At 37.6% G+C, this 18062-nt stretch overlaps 1 protein-coding gene across 1 annotated transcript; it reads left to right on the plus strand.

Moving 5' to 3' along the window:
• Window positions 1-7: 7 nt before the first annotated feature.
• ubxn4 (UBX domain protein 4) lies at window positions 8-17723 on the plus strand. The gene is made up of 12 exons (XM_062067538.1): window positions 8-161; window positions 441-543; window positions 3026-3054; window positions 4259-4377; window positions 4853-5006; window positions 5321-5414; window positions 5546-5591; window positions 8414-8538; window positions 9577-9679; window positions 11860-11991; window positions 13315-13499; window positions 16912-17723. The coding sequence occupies exons 1-12, from the start codon at window positions 23-25 to the stop codon at window positions 17045-17047; spliced, it is 1365 nt and encodes a 454-aa protein (XP_061923522.1). The 5' UTR covers window positions 8-22; the 3' UTR covers window positions 17048-17723.
• The last annotated feature ends 339 nt before the right edge of the window (window positions 17724-18062 follow it).

Here is an 18062-nt window from a genome sequence, read left to right on the forward strand (position 1 = left end):
GAGACAGCCAGCGAAGAAGAAAATGCGTGCGCAGGCGCAGTGGCATCACCAACGCACAAGCGAAGAAGACTCTGGAATAATGTTTTGGTTTAATGGCACCATTCCCGATGCCATACATTTGGCTAAACAGCGGAGTTTCATCTTTGTCGTCGTCATTGTTGGTATGTCCTTTCATATTTTCCCGATATGACCAGCTTTATTTAAGACCTACGCTCGTGGATAATCGGCAAATAGCCACCTGAGGCAAATAAACGATACGCATTTGGCGTAACATGACTGCAGTCATATCAACAAAGACAAGTTTTATGTATCGTGTTTGCATCGAAGACAATAAAGACGCCATTGAACCGCGGTTCTTAGATGTGTCTCCCGAGATAAACTTACGTCGTCATTTATAATGACTAACTGCTGTACACTGACATTATGTTATGTGCTTGTAGGGGAAGATGAACAATCTGCGAACCTGCTGTCAAGCTGGGAGGACGCCAATGTCTCAGAGACTGCTCAAAACGGCTGTGTGGCCGTTAAAGTCGATGCCAAGAGGTAACTGATATCACATGAAGGTTCTCTCATCCGGGAATGTCATTTTGAAAGCCGATATAAAGCTTAGGGTCCATTCCCAATTGTTGTCTATGGGTGTTCTCGTTCCACTAGTTCCTTGTATTCTTAAGGCATTAAATCGATCGCAACTGGACTGTTTTGTTAGTCTGAGAAAAATATCCACTTCTGTCGTTGGCATTGACATCTCAGGGCATTCAATCGATCGCAACTGGACTGTTTTGTTAGTCGGAGAAAAAATTCCACTTCTGTCGTTGGCATTGACATCTCAGGGCATTCAATTGATCGCAACTGGACTGTTTTGTTAGTCGGAGAAAAAATTCCACTTCTGTCGTTGGCATTGACATCTCAGGGCATTCAATTGATCGCAACTGGACTGTTTTGTTAGTCGGAGAAAAAATTCCACTTCTGTCGTTGTCATTGACATTTTAGGGCATTCAATCGATCGCAACTGGACTGTTTTGTTAGTCGGAGAAAATATTCCACTTCTGTCGTTGGCATTGACATCTCAGGGCATTCAATCGATCGCAACTGGACTGTTTTGTTAGTCGGAGAAAAAATTCCACTTCTGTCGTTGGCATTGACATCTCAGGGCATTCAATCGATCGCAACTGGACTGTTTTGTTAGTCGGACAAAATATTCCACTTCTGTCGTTAGCATTGACATCTCAGGGCATTCAATCGATTGCGACTGTACTGTTTGGTTTGTCTTAGAAAAAATTCCACTTCTGTCATTGGCATTGACAATAGGTTTGCTCTTTTGCGTCTCAACAGTTGTTTTTCCCACTACAATAGGGTGGAACCATCCTTTCCCAGGCACAACCTCATGGTGTTCGATTGTTGCCTGGATTTTACTGACATCACGTCCGGCTCACGTCCTGCCCATTAAATATACGTGATGGTCAAGCTAGCTCTGTTCTCAGTGGGTACTAGGCGCCATTTAGCCTTTCACAAAGAAAAAATGCCCTGCTTACGGCTGTACGAATCGTTCAAATCATGAAAATGATAAACGTTTCTTCGGAGTACCCAGCTGGAGCCTATCTCAGCTGCATTCAGGCATACACCATGGACAAGTCGCCACCTCATCGCAGGGCCAACACAGATAGACGGACAACATTCACACCCACATTCACACACTAGGGCCAATTTAGTGTTGCCAATCAAGCTATCCCCAGGTGCATGTTTTTGGAGGTGGGAGGAAGCCAGAGTACCCGGAGCTAACCCACGCAGTCACGGGGAGAACATGCAAACTTCCCACAGAAAGATCCCGAGCCCAGGATCGCACCCAGAACCTTCATATTGTGAGGCACATGCACTAACCCCTGCTGCCCTATTCCCACAACTTTATAATCATATTTTCTTCCTCCTAATTTTTGTTACTTTGCGGAACTTCTCAGTGGTGAGCTACGCGGCTCTCTGTTTGTACTTCCTGTGTGTGCGGTTTCGCTGAGTCACTCTCTGCCCACCGAGACAAAGATTGTGAACGACTGAAGAGGGCTCACTCTGTTTGGTTAATTCTACCGCTACATGCGTCTGTCTCCCTTATTGAAACGAGAGAGGAATAAACGCAAGGCTCAATAATTCTGATTGGCAAACATGTCTGTCACTCAGATGCTGGTGACAGCAGAGATAAAAGCCTCTTGCGGTTACATAATCACAATAAATAAAACCTCAATGATGATTAATCGTGCAGTCCTACCCCTTCAAAGATTATTTATTGTGTATCTTTCCATACATGCAATCATTTCAGAACAATTGAGACACCGCGTTTCTCTCGCCCTGTACTCTCGGGCAAATTTCCAAGCTTTAAATGTTCGTTTGGATAATTGTTCTAATTAACAGCCAAGCCCTAATGTAACCTTAGTACAGGCTTTCCACGGGTCATTAAAAAGCATTACAAGTCATTAAATGGATTTTGAAAAAATTAATTGAATGGCTTTAAAAAGCATTAAATGTGATGTCCAAGGGGCATTAAAAATGTCATCCAATTGCAATATGCAAAAAAAAACCAATCAAACAAAACACCCGACCCAGTATTTTCGATTGGGATGTTATTGAGAGTCCAAGTTATTCACCTTTTAATTACAATAGTACAAAATACCACAGTTATGAAAAATGTGTATATTGCATATAAAAGGGTTACTTGCATTATTATATGTTATGATTACATCAGTGCTTAATTAGGCCACAGTTAATGTAAACTTGTTTGTCAAATGCTTACAATTTTGTCCATACAGAAAATTGTAAGCGTTTGACTATGTATAATAATGATCCGTCAGACATTGACATTAAATTTATTTTAAGTTTCATTAAAAAAAAGCATTAAATTAGATTTATTGATACCTGCAGAAACCCTGTAGTACATTTTGCATTACTGCTCCCTTTTCTTGATTGGAATGTATTTACTGTTAAAATTATACGTGTATCAATGGAGTTTGACATTTCTGCCTTGTTTTTTATTCCACAGTGATATTTGTGCGCAGTTCTCCCAGATCTGTATCTTTTTATCAATGTTCTTTCCTGTGCCTGTTTTTAAATGTTCTGTACAACTCAACACGAGCATGTTCTTACATTAACAGATGCACTGAATCTACTGTATTATATTATATATGGTATAATTTATATTTGTAGTAGTTAGAGATCGACCGATTATCGGCGCCGATATTTGCCATGATTTTGACGTACATCGGTTTCAGCCTATATATTTAGATTTTTTACAACTACAACATAACTATATTTGTAGATTCAATATATACATGCCAGTATTTAGTATGCAAAAAAAGTATTGGTGAAATAGATAGTAATAACCACTGTGCAGCAGTGTGGTTGCTTATACAGTACATCTCTTGCTTACCTGCCCAAACTCCCATTTTTTTTGCAGAGAAATCTAGTTTTTGTCCTTCTTTCACTGCGTCTTCCCAGTTCCGTTTTGTATGTTTTTTGCTACTGCATCTCTGCCAAAAATCTAAATGTTTGTGTAAATATCTTGATACTTAGGAGACTTATTATGTAAGTAATGAAGAGCAGGCAGCAGTTTACACATTCTGTACCATTCAGGAAGAAATTATATCAGCTATCTTGAAAAATATCTCAACTATAAGCTACCTGAAGCAGCCCAGAATTGTTTTAATTTAAATGTTTGCAATATTTCAGGGCTCCTTACGAGGAAACCTTATAGTGTATTAAATCCATAAACTGCTATAAAATTGAGTAGATTGTGCGTTAATGTGATGTCGAGAAATTAAATTTTTTTTTACCAATTTTCTCAGGAGGTTTTCTGTATTTTAAAATGCAAATGTTAATGCTCTTCTAAGACACGCGCAATAAAGGTTTTTGGCGCTAAATTCACCACAACATTTGTGCCGCATAAAACATGTTTGTTTGGTCTAACGTTTCTTAAAAAGTAATGTTAAAAAAAAAAACAATTTAAAGCCCTGTCCAGCTGTTTCCTGATGTATACTTTTCATGTTTAAATAACTTTTACTGCAAATGAATATTGGCTCCACATATCGATATTGACTACTAATAATCGGTATCAGCCTGAAAAAAAGCATATCGGTCGATCTCTACTAGTAGTAGTATTGTTTTATGTCCATTGCCAAGTTCGTAGTAATAGCAACAATAACATTTGTCTTGATGATGTTTAGCTGTGTAAAATTTCATTTGGTGGGAGATTATTCTTAACAGCATTTGGACATAGATCCAGTGGTGTGCATTCCCTCCTGTTTTTTTATTGGCGAGAACGGTATCCCTTTGGAGGTCATCGCTGGCAGCGTGTCTGCCACAGAACTTGGGAATAGAATCGACAGTGTGAAGCAGGTAGGAATCCAGATGATTTGATATTTCACCATTTTCCCATACTCCATAATGCAGTGATTCTTAAACTAGGTTCCATCTGGTGGGACGCCAAATAATCACTTGATTAAAGTAAAGTGTTTTATGTTCCTATATTCAAACACAGTGTTACTGTTTAAACCATGTATACTGTTACAGTGGCCAAAAATATTAAATATACTTGTTATATGAAAGTGTTTTCTGAGGTGGTACTTGGTGGAAAAAGTTTAAAAACCGCTGCTATAATGGATTGTATTGTCAAATTGTGACTGTATCTATGTATGTATGTACTAGGGTTGTGACGAGACTCGCAAGATTAAACTTTTAGAGAAAAGCCCTCTCGCGGGCTGATGCTTCTCACTGAAAGCCAAAAATATTACAGTGGAAAATAATGAGGACAGTGATATAGATAATCACAGTTGTAACCCAAACTGAACTAAATCGTTGTCTGCTTCTTTAGCTGCATGCGGAACAAATTGGAAAACAAGAAACAACTGCTCCTACGATGATCAGCGCAACACAACCTGCCCTGGCTCCACCCTCAGTTACATCCGTGCCCCTAAAATCAACAGAAGAAGCAGTGGAAGGCTTAGAGCCTGGACAAGGAGCCGAGGGTAAGTCTCACTAGTCCAAATGTAAACCTCTCTGCAGATATATTATAAATATGCTTTAATTAAAAGGAATAAAATACTTCCCATTGGTTAATAAACATTGAACAACAACTAGACAGATGTCTTTATTTAAACAAAAGTACAAGAACTGGACAGAATGGCGGACATAAAGGCAAAAGGCTCCTTTGATTTAAAAATATGTTCATGTTGGAATTAGTAAACACTTCAAAAGCACGTTATTGAAATTAGTTAAGTGCACTCACCCTGCTTACCCACAGTTTTCCCTATTTGTGTTTCTCTGTGCTTTAAAATCCTAGCTGCTGCCTGCAGCCAGTCAACTGCAGAAATCGGCAGTCGAGACACGAGTTTAAGTGGTCCGAAAGAAACAAAGCTGGATGCAAAAGTGCAAAGGTAACAGCACACATGCAAACCGGTGAAATACGCAACATTTTAGTTAATTTTCTTAACCCCTTTTATACACATAACGGCATGGATGACCCATACATTTGTGTCAAGATCACTGATTTTGTTTTTCTTGCAAGATTAAACAAAGCAGAGGACAGGCAAAACACTGCATTAGAAGATGAGGTAAGGTTACAAATTAACTGTTGGTGCACACAGGAATTTAAAAAATGAGGAAATAATACTCTTTTTTTTTTTTTTTTTCATTTGCTTCCTATGGAACCATCAACCCTATCATTTTGGCGCACGTTTTCACCATATGGCATTTTCCGTGGCCCTAAGGGTGGTGCAAGTCTTGGGAGGACTTATTGAGCAATGAGTTATAACAGTTCTATATTATATGGACACTTTCCAATTAAAGTAATACACAACACAAAAAATGTAGGATACCACGATATAAAAAAAATAGTAAAAATGGTTGGGTTTTTGAGGCGTGCCTAAAAAATAAGAATAATTGTTATGACGGCCGCCTCTCCGACAAAGCAAAGTGGACAAAATGGCAGTGGCTAGGATGGCGGAAGCTGGATTCGCACCAAAAACCTTTAGTGTCTGGATTACCGCTGGATGAAAATAATGTATAAAAACCAAGAAAGGTAAATTAATGAAACAAATGCAGGAGTAAACATGCCGGAAATTAAAGCATAGTTATACAGTATATTAATGTTGTAGTGTATTTGTTACCCTAGACAATCACCTTGTTTTTGCTTTGTTTATTAGGGTCCGCCCTGTACCCTGTACAAAGGACTCCCTCAGGGAGTCCTTTGTACTGGTTACAAAGGAACCTATTGTATTTGTAAGGTTTTATTATTCTTTATTATTATTATTCCGCACCGTCGCGCACTACTTTGCCCCCCTTAACATGCTTCAAAACTCACCAAATTTTTTACACACATCCAAACTCGGGTAGAGCCCACTTTAGTTAAAAAACCAAACCCAAAAAAATACACTTGCTCTCTAGCGCCCCCTAGGTAGAAAACTGCCTATAACTCCCACTAGGAAGGTCGTAGAGACATGAAACCAAAACCTGTATGTAGGTCTCAGTTAGACCTACAATTCATAATTTCACTTCTTCGGGCGAAAACCAACAGGAAGTTGGCAATTTCCCCTTCAAGACAAAAAATGACTAAAAACACTCATTTTTGATTTTTGACCTCTAATTTGACCCCCTTAAAATACTTCAAAACTCACCAAAATTCGCACACACATCGGGACTGCGGGAAACTGCGATCTAAAAAAAAAACCGAATCCCAAAACTCAAAATTGTGCTCTACATAATTTTTTGGAAAAAACAGAGAAAAAACTGCTCCTCAGAGGAAAAATCTGACAAAACTGCTTGTAACTTCCGGTAGGAACATCGTAGAGACATGAAACCCGTACCTCTAATGTAGGTCTCGCCTAGACCTACATTTCATAGATTGACACCCTTCAGCAAAAATCAACAGGAAGTTTGTTATCTCCATTTCAAAACAACATTTTTGTACCAAACGGTCACCAAACATCAAACATTATCTCCTCTGAGCGCGTTTGTCGTTTCGGCTTCAAACTGCTACAGGAGAGAGATTGAACCCTTCTGATTAAAAGTTGACGAAAGTGTGGTGATTAGTGCTACCGTTTTGATTTTACGAGCCTTCAAAGACCCGCAGCACTGATGCTGCTACGGTGCCAAAAATGACAACGAAACTGCGATTAGACCTTCTTTGGCCTCAATACACACAATAGCCTATAATGACAATGTGAACTCAGACACAACTTCCTCTAACTCCCAGTACCAATATCGTAGAGACACGAAACAAAAACCTCTATGTAGGTCTCACTCAGGACTACCTCTGGACAAAAGTATTGGACACCTAGGACTAGCACCTGCCAGAAGGCGGACCCGACCAATGCTGCTTGCAGCTTTAATTTTTTATTGTATTTTCAAATAATTTTGTAGATTTTTTTTTTAATTCTTACTTCATTATATTGTATTATACTTTGTTTAATCTGCGTACTGTGGTGCCATGACTGTCCTGTGTATTGCATAGAGTCTTGCTGTAATTTTCTAGAGTGCACACCCCAAAGGGATTAATAACGTTTGGTCTAATCTAATCTATGTTGCTTCCTACTCATTCTACTGCAAATGTCACCATTTTATGTCAGTCATTTATCATGTTGACTGACCCCAACCCTTTTTGAAAAAACATAGCAGTATTGGTGATTTGTAGAAACTAGAGGAGTGTTTTTGAGAGCTGGAAGTGTTTTTTGAATATAATTTAAAAACATGTTACTATTGTAACTGTAATTACTGCATCATACTGGAAGCTGTCAAAAATTTCATTTTGTTTGCCTCTTTGAGTAACATGAGATGGAAAAATATAAACGACTTTGACTAGTATGCAAACTAAATCACAATAACATACCTTGTTAAATTAATACCTCTCTGACAGTGTTGACGAAACAAAAATTAATATTATTATTTACTAGGGGTGTGAATATTTGGGCACCTATTCGATCTGATTCTGATTCTTGTGGTGACGATTTCATTCAGAATCGATTCTCGGTTCAACGCGATTCTCAATTCAAACCGATTTTTGTAATGTATTATTTGGTATATTAATTATAATGAAACTTTTTCCAAACAGGTTATAGGTTAGGAAAATTCTCCTTTTGGATGCATAATGATGGCATAAAACATCTTCTTAAAAGTTTATTCTTAAAAAATATATATATATTCTTTTTTTTTTAATAGATTATTTGAAATTATGAATCGATTTAGAATTGGGGTGAATAAGAATTGCGATACAGATGTGAAGCGATTTCTTGGTGCACCCCTATTTATTCAACAACTATCATAATATATATTTGTGCTGCAGAGGATTTGGGGCTCCGGGGAAAAAATATCTATTATTTTCTTGGGACCCTTCAGTTGTTATCACCCAAGTCACATCTTTGTCGTTTGTGTTTTGCAGTACCGAGGGGAAAGAGCCGCACGATATGCCAAATTCCTGGAAGAAAAAGCTAAGAAAGTAGCACTACAGAAGGAACAGGCAGAGGAGGAGGAAGCAAGGAAGGAGGCGATTTTGAGACAAAGGAGGTAAACCTGCCAGCTCTCGAAGATTAAAACCATTGATGACTTAGAAGCCCTTATCCATATTTTTCTAAATTGTTGTTCAACTTTACTTTATGTATTGGACCAAATATGTCGAAAGTGCGACCCGGGAGCCATTTGCCGTCCACAGCTAATTTTCTTACAGCCCACGGCATATTCTAAAAATACTAATAAAAAAACATAAAAAGTGGAATAAAAAAAGAAAACAGGTGAAATGTTACGATAAAAAGTTGCAATGTTGACTCTAATGCCAAGCAGGCTGTTTTTTTTTTCTTTAAAACTGTCATTGCTCAAAAAACAATAATGAATGAAAATCAATGTTGTTATATCAATCAATCAATCAATGTTTATTTATATAGCCCTAAATCACAAGTGTCTCATATAAATGATTGATCTATTCAAAGCTGTAGTTACAAAAAAAACATTAAAAATAAAAGAACAATTTATAACCGACGGATAGATCTGAAGTTGACCTAGAGACGTAAGTGTTGAAAGTAAAAAGGGCATAATAGCAATTTATTTTATTTTATATTGACAGATAGACCTAAACTTGGGGCCATAAAGGTTAAAAAATATATATATATTCTAAGAGATTGTATAAGAGTACCGATGAATATTGTTATTGATAAGGAATATTGATATCTGTATCAATAAAATCCTAACGATACACATCCCTAGCCTGGTAACAATTTTTGGCCCGCACTTTGTTTTTTAATGGCTCTCGGCCCTATTCCACCATATAATTAATATTAAATGAAATATATTATTAGATGGTTAATTCATCAACGACAACACACAGTATATTGACCTACATTAAAGACAATTCGTTAATGAATTGGTTATTTCCCAACCTCCAAAATGTCAACAGTTAGACCCCACCTGGTTGCCAACAACATGAAGGTTACACATTTGCTATCATTATTACAGCTCTGAGGTTATAGTGTATGTACTTCCAGATAAATACAGTATCTATTCGATGCCTGTTTTTATTCAGAAGTTACTTGTGTGTTTCTGTATCTTTAGCACCATTACAAGGCTCCAGTTTCGCCTCCCAGACGGATCAGCCATCACCAACAAGTTCCCCTCAAAGAACAAACTGCAAGAAGCTCATCAGTTTGCTGTTCAGGTCAGTTCAAGGAAAATACGGCAATGGCTCTCAACCTCTCCAAGGTTTGACCTCAGACCATCCTAATTCCGTTTGATCCTTCAGAACCACCTGAATATCAAAGTCAGGGCCTGAATTCTATTATGGGTTAGGAAGGGGGTGTGTTATAGAAGGTCGGGTTGAGGGTCTTCCTCGGCCATAGAACACCACCAGAACAGTACAAATATTGTAGAAGGTTTATCGACAACTATAATAGGCTACAGTCAGACGTAACCAATGCTAAGAACAGTAAACAAGTCAGATGCCATAACTCGCAGCCTTTACATGCACCAAACCACATCAATCTGATGTTCCAGTCTTGATCTGAGCCTTTACTGACTTACAGAATTAATACAACTTGCAAAGGCTTTGTTTGATTTACCTAAAAAGATTATGCAAAACCAACTTTTCTTACCTATTGGTACCTGCTATTGTGTATTTGGGATCTGCATAAGTCCCGAAAATGTGAAATCAAACTGAAGGCATTGCGGAGATCTTTATAAAACAATCTTTCCTTCCTTCATACTTCCTCGAAAAAAGCAGTTGGAATTTGCACCAATTGTGAAGTTTTTCCCAATTGTGACTCCAGCAGATTATCCATATATGGGAAAAAATGTAACCTAAGTGCTTTGTGCGAATCTGCCATTGTAGTCTTGATGCTGTAGTCAATATGATCTTTCTTTTTCTCTATCCTCTTGTTGTAAATGCTTTCAAAACCGTTCTCTGTTCATCTTTTAAGTAAATAATATTCGATCGATGTCACAAAACAGTCGCAATAGCAGAATCAATGTCAGCACATGATTCTTCGCTCTGTGCCGCCATTGTTGTTTGAATCAAACAGTCCCTTCGGCACTACGTCACATCTATGAAATCCCGCCCGGCGATCCTGATTGGTTCATTATTTTTTGTTATCTGGTAGGAGTTTGCAATGCCTTCGAGCCCAGACCCTTGTGTTGAGCTCAGCAAACTACAAGGGTCTGGCGAGAGTCAGGTTACTCTATAACATCACAAATAACATTAGGGTAGTTATAACAACAAGTCAAAAATCTATGGATTATTATACACATCCAGCCAGGAAGAAGAAGCTGTTGCAGAATGCATACACACACTACATCGGACTTGGGCAAATTAAGGCCCGGGGGCCGCATGCGGCCCGTTAAGCTTTTCAATTTGGCCCGCCGGACATTCCCAAAACATTTTTTTTAGATCTTTAAGATGGAAACTATAGCCGCCATTATGATGTGCAGTGATGTTTTCAAATTACCGTAAGTCTTGAACTATTCAAAGTATTTCAATGGTTGGAATCTGCGCTTTTTCATGATATACTAGTTACTATGTTCATTTCTAAGGCACAGCAGCTCAGACGAGGCACCAAGCAGTGTGGGTGGAGTGCGTTTCCACAGAGTGTCAGCCTGAAATGCGGGTGTCAGGGACAGACGCGGAAGGAGATTTTTACAACAAAGTTGTAAATCTTAGTGATGTATCAGATATGTCAGATAGTAGGTGTTTGTTTATTTTACCCTTCGCGTTCATATTTCACTTTGTTTGTTGCGTTTCGCTTAATTGTAAAATATGTCGATCGAGAGGGGGTATGACGTTCATATGTTGTCAATATTCAGTGTTTTATTGTTCATAGTTAATATTGTAAATCCCACATTCTTTCTTTTCATGTACATTCTGGGTGTCTCATTCAGTTGAAAAATTTAAAATTCCATTCCGTTTAAGGCGGTCTGTCATAACGGTTTTAGCATTCAAACATTATTGTGAGGTTTTGTATTAGTGTTCCTAAAAATAGATATACCGGCCCCCAGACACATTTTTTTCTCTAAATTTGGCCCCCCGAGGCAAAATTATTCCCCAGGCCTGCACTACATCATCATGACAACACACTTTCACATGACAAGCACTGCCTGATTGATACGGCCTTTTCACATTTAAAGTGTTATCTATTTCATGGATGTCAGTGACATTCACATTTTGTTAGTAAAACTACTAATGTTTCACAATTTTCAGCGTGTAAAAAAACACTTGGCCGCAAATGGAACAATAGGGCCCAAAAAGCAGAGAGTTAAATATGTGTTAACTGGAAAAAATAAAAACAAAAAAGTAACTACAATCACAATGTAGTAATAATAATGTCTTTTCTATGCATTCTTTGTCAGGAGGTTGGAAATCGCTTTGGTAGCTTCTCCATGGCTACCATGTTCCCTCGGCGGGAATTCACCGGTGAAGATCTCAATAAGACGTTTCTGGAACTCGATCTCGCTCCAAGTTCTACAATTGTACTTGTGCCTGTGAGTGACTTATATCTGATCTAAATAATTTTAATGGACACAACATCATTAATAAAACAGAGGTGTCAAACTCAAGATCCGGGGTCCAGATCTGCCCCGCCACATTGTTGTAGGTGGTCCGCGAAAGACTGGACATAATGTCATCATCTTTCTTGCTAAATGTAGTCGTTTTTTTCTATTTTGCCAAAATAATTGCATGTACTGCATGCCATTTTTGTCTTTTAAACTAGAATATTATCTGATCCAAAATATTAACATATTTTATATATTTTGTTGAAATAAATATACATTCTTAAATATCTGTCAAGTTTGTATGTAAAAAATAATGTAATAATGAAATGCATAAGCAATTATGTAATCATATCATGAAGCGATTATACATTAATATTTGGGCTGTTGAAGTTATAAATAATGATAAATGGGTTATACTTGTATAGCGCTTTTCTACCTTCAAGGTACTCAAAGCGCTTTGACACTATTTCCACATTCACACACACATTCACACACTGATGGAAGGAGCTGCCATGCAAGGCGCTACCAGCACCCATCAGGAGCAAGGGTGAAGTGTCTTGCCCAAGGACAAAACGGACGTGACTAGGATGGTAGAAGGTGGGGATCGAACCCCAGTAACCAGCAAAGTTAACACATTAACTCATGCAATTAATCCCCAAATATTATGTCAATAATGTAAAAACACACAATTAATTTTTGAGCACACATGCTCCTTTACGGTGGCTTTTACACCAAATTGCAGTAAATTGAATAATTTAAAAAAATGTAATGGTTGTTTTTTTACAGTGCATAACTGTGAAAAAACGGTACCACCTGTATTTTTATAGTAAAATTCTGGCAACTGAGCTGCTGATATTTTACTCTAAAATCTACTGTGTACATAAAACATCCATCCATCTATTTTCTACCGCTTGTCCCTTTTGGGGTCGCGGGGGGTGCTGCATTCTATCTCAGCTGCATTCGGGCGGAAGGCGGGGTACACCCTGGACAAGTCGCTACCTCATCGCAGGGTCAACACAGATAGACAGACAACATTCACACTCACTTTCACACACTAGGGCCAATTTAGTGTTGCCAATCAACCTAGAACTTAATTTGTCAAAATATAAATGTAAGACAAAATGTTATATGAATGAAAATAATTTTTTTTTTAAACTCTAAGTTAAATAAAAAGTTTGACATTGTGTATTATTATTCATATACAAGCGGCCTTCAATGCAAACGTGTTTGACACCCCTGAAATAAAGCATAATGATTTACAAGGACCTATTTATTTATTTAATCATTTTTTGTGTGTTTTTTCCATAACAGTGTGGCAGGGCTTCTGCGGTGGTTTCATCATCAGCTGGTGGTGTCTGGGCGATTCTGAGCACACTCTTCTCCCCTATCCTCAGTGTGTGGCGACTCCTGAGCTCCATGATGTTTGCGACCGAACCGCAGGAAACATCCACAAGCTCTTACACCAACTCTGCAAGTCGCCCTGATAAATCCAAAAGGTGAGTGACCGTCTCTATATGTAGATCAGGGGTCTCCAGGGTCTAACAATATTTGCTTATTCAACTCTCAGTATTTGCACGACTGTTCAATTTAGACAATAATCCTCTCTTTAATGACACATTACCACGTAATTGCACAAAGACAATAATGAGTGGAGGGCTGCTACATATAAAAGTACAACTTTAATGTTGACAATCATATCAATAAAACCCACAATCCTTTATTTTGTCAAAGTAGCTCTGATACATTGATCTAGAAAAATGTATACTGATAAACAAGATGGAGATAGAGATGTCCGATAATGGCTTTTTTGCCGACATCCGATATTCCGATATTGTCCAACTCTTAATTACCGATTCCGATATGAAGCGATACCGATATATACAGTCATGGAATTAACACATTATTATGCCTAATTTTGTTGTGATGCCCTGCTGGATGCATCAAACAATGTAACAAGGTTTTCCAAAATAAATCAACTCAAGTTATGGAAAAAAATGCCAACATGGCACTGCCATATTTATTATTGAAGTCACAAAGTGCATTATTTTTTTTAACATGCCTCAAAACGGCAGCTTGGAATTTGGGACATGCTCTCCTTGAGAGAGCATGAGGAGGTTGAGGTGGGCTGGGTTGTGGGGGCGCGGGGTTGAGGTGGGGGGGATAGGAGGAAGCGGGGGGTGTATATTGTAGCGTCCTGGAAGAGTTAATGCTGCAAGGGGTTCTGGGTATTTGTTCTGTTGTGTTTATGTTGTGTTACGGTGCGGATGTTCTCCCGAAATGTGCTTGTCATTCTGGTTTGGTGTGGCGCATATTTGTAACAGTGTTAAAGTTGTTTATACGGACACCCTCAGTGTGACCTGTATGGCTGTTGACCAAGTATGCATTGCATTCACTTGTGTGTGTGAAAAGCCGTAGATATTATGTGACTGGGTCGGCACGCAAAGGCAGTGCCTTTAAGGATTATTGGCGCTCTGTACTTCTCCCTACGTTCATGTACACAGCGGCGTTTTAAAAAGTCATAAATTTTACTTTTTGAAACCGATACCGATAATTTCCGATATTACATTTTAAAGCATTTATCGGCCGATAATATCGGCAGTCCGATATTATCGGACACCTCTAGATGCAGATGAACAAAATTGTTATTGTTTTTAGTACATAATGTGAGTTGTGGATACCAACATTTTGTTAATGTTCTGGCAAAACAAGCGTGTTCATTTTGTTTGGGGTTGAAATAAGCTACAAAAATACAGAGTAGGAAATTGTGTAGCTCTCGGCCATTTTAATTTTGTAAAAGTAGCTCTGCAAAGAAAAAAGGTTGGCGACCCTGCTATAGATTATATTTTAACTTGAGCTGTCAAATGATTACTTTTTAAAATCATATTAATCACATTTTTGAATTTGGTGTCAACCCGCTTGCATGATAAAAATTTGCTTTTATTGTCAAAATGTCATCCGGGAACATTTTCAAACATTTTACATGAATGTATGTCATTTACACTACCGTTCAAAAGTTTGGGGTCACATTGAAATGTCCTTATTTTTGAAGGAAAAGCACTGTACTTTTCAATGAAGATAACTTTAAACTAGTCTTAACTTTAAAGAAATACACTCTATACATTGCTAATGTGGTAAATGACTATTCTAGCTGCAAATGTCTGCTTTTTGGTGCAATATCTACATAGGTGTATAGAGGCCCATTTCCAGCAACTATCACTCCAGTGTTCTAATGGTACAATGTGTTTGCTCATTGGTTCAGAAGGCTAATTGATGATTAGAAAACCCTTGTGCAATCATGTTCACACATCTGAAAACAGTTTAGCTCGTTACAGAAGCTACAAAACTGACCTTCCTTTGAGCAGATTGAGTTTCTGGAGCATCACATTTGTGGGGTCAATTAAACGCTCAAAATGGCCAGAAAAAGAGAACTTTCATCTGAAACTCGACAGTCTATTCTTGTTCTTAGAAATGAAGGCTATTCCACAAAATTGTTAGGGTGACCTCAAACTTTTGAACGGTAGTGTATTTGCACAAAAATTGGTAAAAGTTTTATCGAAACTTCTTCCAGGCAGTATTTTGAAGTGAAATTTGCCAGCGAGCACACCAGTCGTAGTTATTTTTGCACTGATGTCACGTAGGCGTTGACCGTATAGCGGTTAAAGTAAAAGAGCTTGTACGGGCAAAATAAATTGCATGATTAATCTAAGTGTGTTCATGATTATTGCGATATTTTTGTGATTAATCACATGAGTTAACTCGTTAATTTTGACATCTCTAATTTTAACTAAAATATAGATTTTTAAAATGTCCTATGTCCGTCAGTATGTGTTAAAAACTTTGGACGTCTCTAGTCACCAAAACATTTAATATCAGTTTTTCTACAACCTATTAAATAAAATGTATAAATGGACACCAATTTGTTGACCCAAAGGTATCGATAAGTAAAACACTCCATCTATTGGTATACCAAATAATCACTTAAATATTTAAACACAGTGTTACTGTTCAAACTGTGTGTAATGTTACAGTGGGCAAAATATTAAATATCCTTGTTCAATAAAACAGCTGCCTTGTTTTTAATGAATACTTAGGCCTACTACGCTACTATATCTTTATGTTGGTCATTATTGTGGTACTTGGAGAGCCACGTGTTTTCTGAAGTGGTATTTGGTGAAAAAGTGTGAGAACCACTGGTATAGATGATTATTATAAATGGTGAACATAATTACTTATTAATAAAAACTCAAGCTGTCAAAATTGAGTTAACTCATGTGATTAATCAGAAAAAATACTGCATTAATCATACACACAAGTAAATTAATCATGCAATTTATTTTGAGCGTACAAGCTCTTGTACCTTAAACGCTATACGGTCAGTGATGAGATCAATGCATACTTCAGTACAAAAATGAGGGAGGAGACTCCCACTAGTGTGCTTTCTGTCAACTTTCACTCAATAATACATCCTAAAAGAACTTTAAATAAAACTGTTACCACGTTTTGTGCAAGTAAATGACATGCATTTAAGTAAAACGTTTAAAACGATTCCTGGATGACATTCTGACAATAAAATTACATTTGTTTACAAAAATTTGTGTTTTTTTTAAAGCAAATTTTAGTTATGCAAGCGAGTAATCACCTGGGAATAATCATGCTTACATACTGTACATTACCTTTTTCATTATATTAATTTATATTATTATGTATTGTCTACCTTGTACTTTTTTTTTTTCATGTCATTGCCTGAAATAAATGAATAAAAAAAAAAGAATAATCATGATAAATCTAATTTCCCAACATGTAATTAATCATGATCAACCCAAATTCCAAAATCGTATTATTCTGATTTCCCAAAAAAATAATAATAAAAACTCATTCTGTATGACATTTTCTGCTTTGTCCTGGCAGAGAACCTCTTTCCACCCCTGCAGAAAAACGTCCCAAGAACTTCAAGAAGGACGGGAAAATCTGCCAGCTCAAGACTGAAGACGATAGCGAGGACGACAACAACACCTGGAACGGGAACTCAACTCAGCAAATGTAGCTTTATCATCAATAGCTCCCTTTCTGTGAGTCCTCCTGCACTGCTCCGGTTGCCTTAGTTTAGCCTCTGATCCAGCCTAGCGCTGTCCTATCTAGTCTTTAAACACCAACTGACACGCCTCCTAAGACAATCTTAGCAGTCCAGCTGCGATCAATTTAATGCCTTGAGAATCCTAGATCGATAAATGAATATTGGAATATTCACAGGCATGTTTCTGTAGGTGAGCTCGCATCCAAACTCAGTAAATGACGTTTAACAGATATTACTTTACTAGTTTTGGTTTTCACACAATTTGCTACTGGTTAAATCTGTTAGTTGCATTTAGTTTTTCCTGACAGTTTATTGAAGTTCGTCCTAAAATTTTCCGAATTCATGACATGAATTTGGAACCTAAGTTTTATTTGTTTTCAAATATATAATATATGCAAGAGAGAAGACTTTGCTTACACATTTGCAATTCTGTCACTAATATAGTGCAAGAAGGTGTTGGCCAAGTGTGCAGTGTCACTCATAATTATTCAACCTCTATTGTAAATTGCAATTATTCCCATTAGATGAACAATTTAATGAAATATTTGCAATGGTAGTTGAATAATTTGAAGTGCTACAGTATGTTTCTATTGACTGTAGATGTGTGCTTCTTCCAACACTAAAAATAAAACTGTTTCCAAAAATTCGTTCTGTTTTGGTTGTGATGTGTATTTCTGGTCTTGTCACCCCCTCCCGGGCAGAAGGGCAACACGGCAGTGCGGCAGGATCAAAAGAGACGTCGGAGACGCTTTGCTGAACAAAAAGTTGCTTTATAACATGAGAGCATCATTATACAGGTCTGCAGTACCTGGAGGAGCTCAGGTCAAAAATGAAGGACTCCTAACTTGAATGTTTCATCAATGTTTTGTATGAAAATAATAGCTTACAAAGTAATAAAGACTAGCAAATATGTGAAAATGAGCAGGGGGTAGATTTATCACCTAAATTCCAACCGCTTTTTGATTTACATTTAAGTGTAATTGTG

Source organism: Entelurus aequoreus, linkage group LG13 (assembly GCF_033978785.1).
Source record: "Entelurus aequoreus isolate RoL-2023_Sb linkage group LG13, RoL_Eaeq_v1.1, whole genome shotgun sequence".
Lineage (NCBI taxonomy): Eukaryota > Metazoa > Chordata > Actinopteri > Syngnathiformes > Syngnathidae > Entelurus > Entelurus aequoreus.